This window comes from Haliaeetus leucocephalus, unplaced genomic scaffold (assembly GCF_000737465.1).
Source record: "Haliaeetus leucocephalus isolate CR32 unplaced genomic scaffold, Haliaeetus_leucocephalus-4.0 Scaffold498, whole genome shotgun sequence".
Taxonomy (NCBI): Eukaryota; Metazoa; Chordata; class Aves; order Accipitriformes; family Accipitridae; genus Haliaeetus; species Haliaeetus leucocephalus.
This window is the reverse complement of record NW_010972934.1, coordinates 1-706: the sequence shown is the minus strand read 5'-3', so window position 1 is coordinate 706 and position 706 is coordinate 1. Positions and strand designations below refer to the sequence as shown.

At 65.9% G+C, this 706-nt stretch overlaps 1 protein-coding gene across 1 annotated transcript in view; it reads right to left on the bottom strand.

The window, feature by feature from the left end:
* LOC104836982 (histone-lysine N-methyltransferase EHMT2-like) overlaps positions 1 to 547 on the bottom strand; it is a gene marked incomplete at its 5' end in the record, with an annotated part of 4,652 nt that extends 4,105 nt beyond the window's left edge. The window contains 2 exons of the mRNA XM_010575817.1: positions 163 to 269; positions 445 to 547. Coding sequence (XP_010574119.1) covers positions 163 to 269; positions 445 to 547 — 210 coding nt within the window. The remainder of the gene's footprint in view (positions 1 to 162; positions 270 to 444) is intronic.
* Between the last annotated feature and the right edge of the window lie 159 nt (positions 548 to 706).

The following is a 706-nucleotide window of genomic DNA, read 5'->3' as shown; positions in this document are numbered from 1 at the left end:
CACCCTGTGCCCCAGCGATCCCCAAAGACCCCCAGGGATCCCCCAGATCCACCTAGGGCACCCTGGAGCCCCCCCTAAATGTTCCTGACCCCCAGAGACCCCCAAACCTGCAACAGGAGATGGCAGATTTTGAGGTGCCCCCTGGGACCTCCCCCAGCCCACCTGCAGCAGGAGGTGGCAGATTTCGAGGTACCCCTTCTGCGCTGCCGCGTGCAGGGGGGTGCGCTTGCTCTGAGCATCGCTCTGAAAGTTGGGATCCAGGTTGTCCACTGGGGGGGGCGAGGGGGGGGCAGTCAGGGGAGGGTGTGAGGACCCCCCGGGGCGCTGGGACAACCCAAAGCCCCTGAGGACACCCCAAAGTTCTCCTGGGACCCTGCAGGCACCTCCGCTCCATGAGGGACACTCAGGGGGCTCCAGGGCCCCCCCCCCCAGACCCCCACTCACGCAGCATGAGGACAACTTTCTGCAGTTCTCCTTGCTTGACAGAGATGTAGAGCTGCCGGGGGTGGAACCGCAGCTTCTTCCGCCTGCGGAGGTACTGGGGGTACTGGGAGCAGTGGGAGGCTGGGGGACCCCACACTGGAGTACTGGGAGGCACTGGGTGTCAGGGGGACCCTGCAGTGGGGGTACTGGGAGCACTGGGAGACGCCATATAGGGGAACTAGGAGGCTGGGGGAACCTGTCACCGGGGGACCCCAGAGAGGGG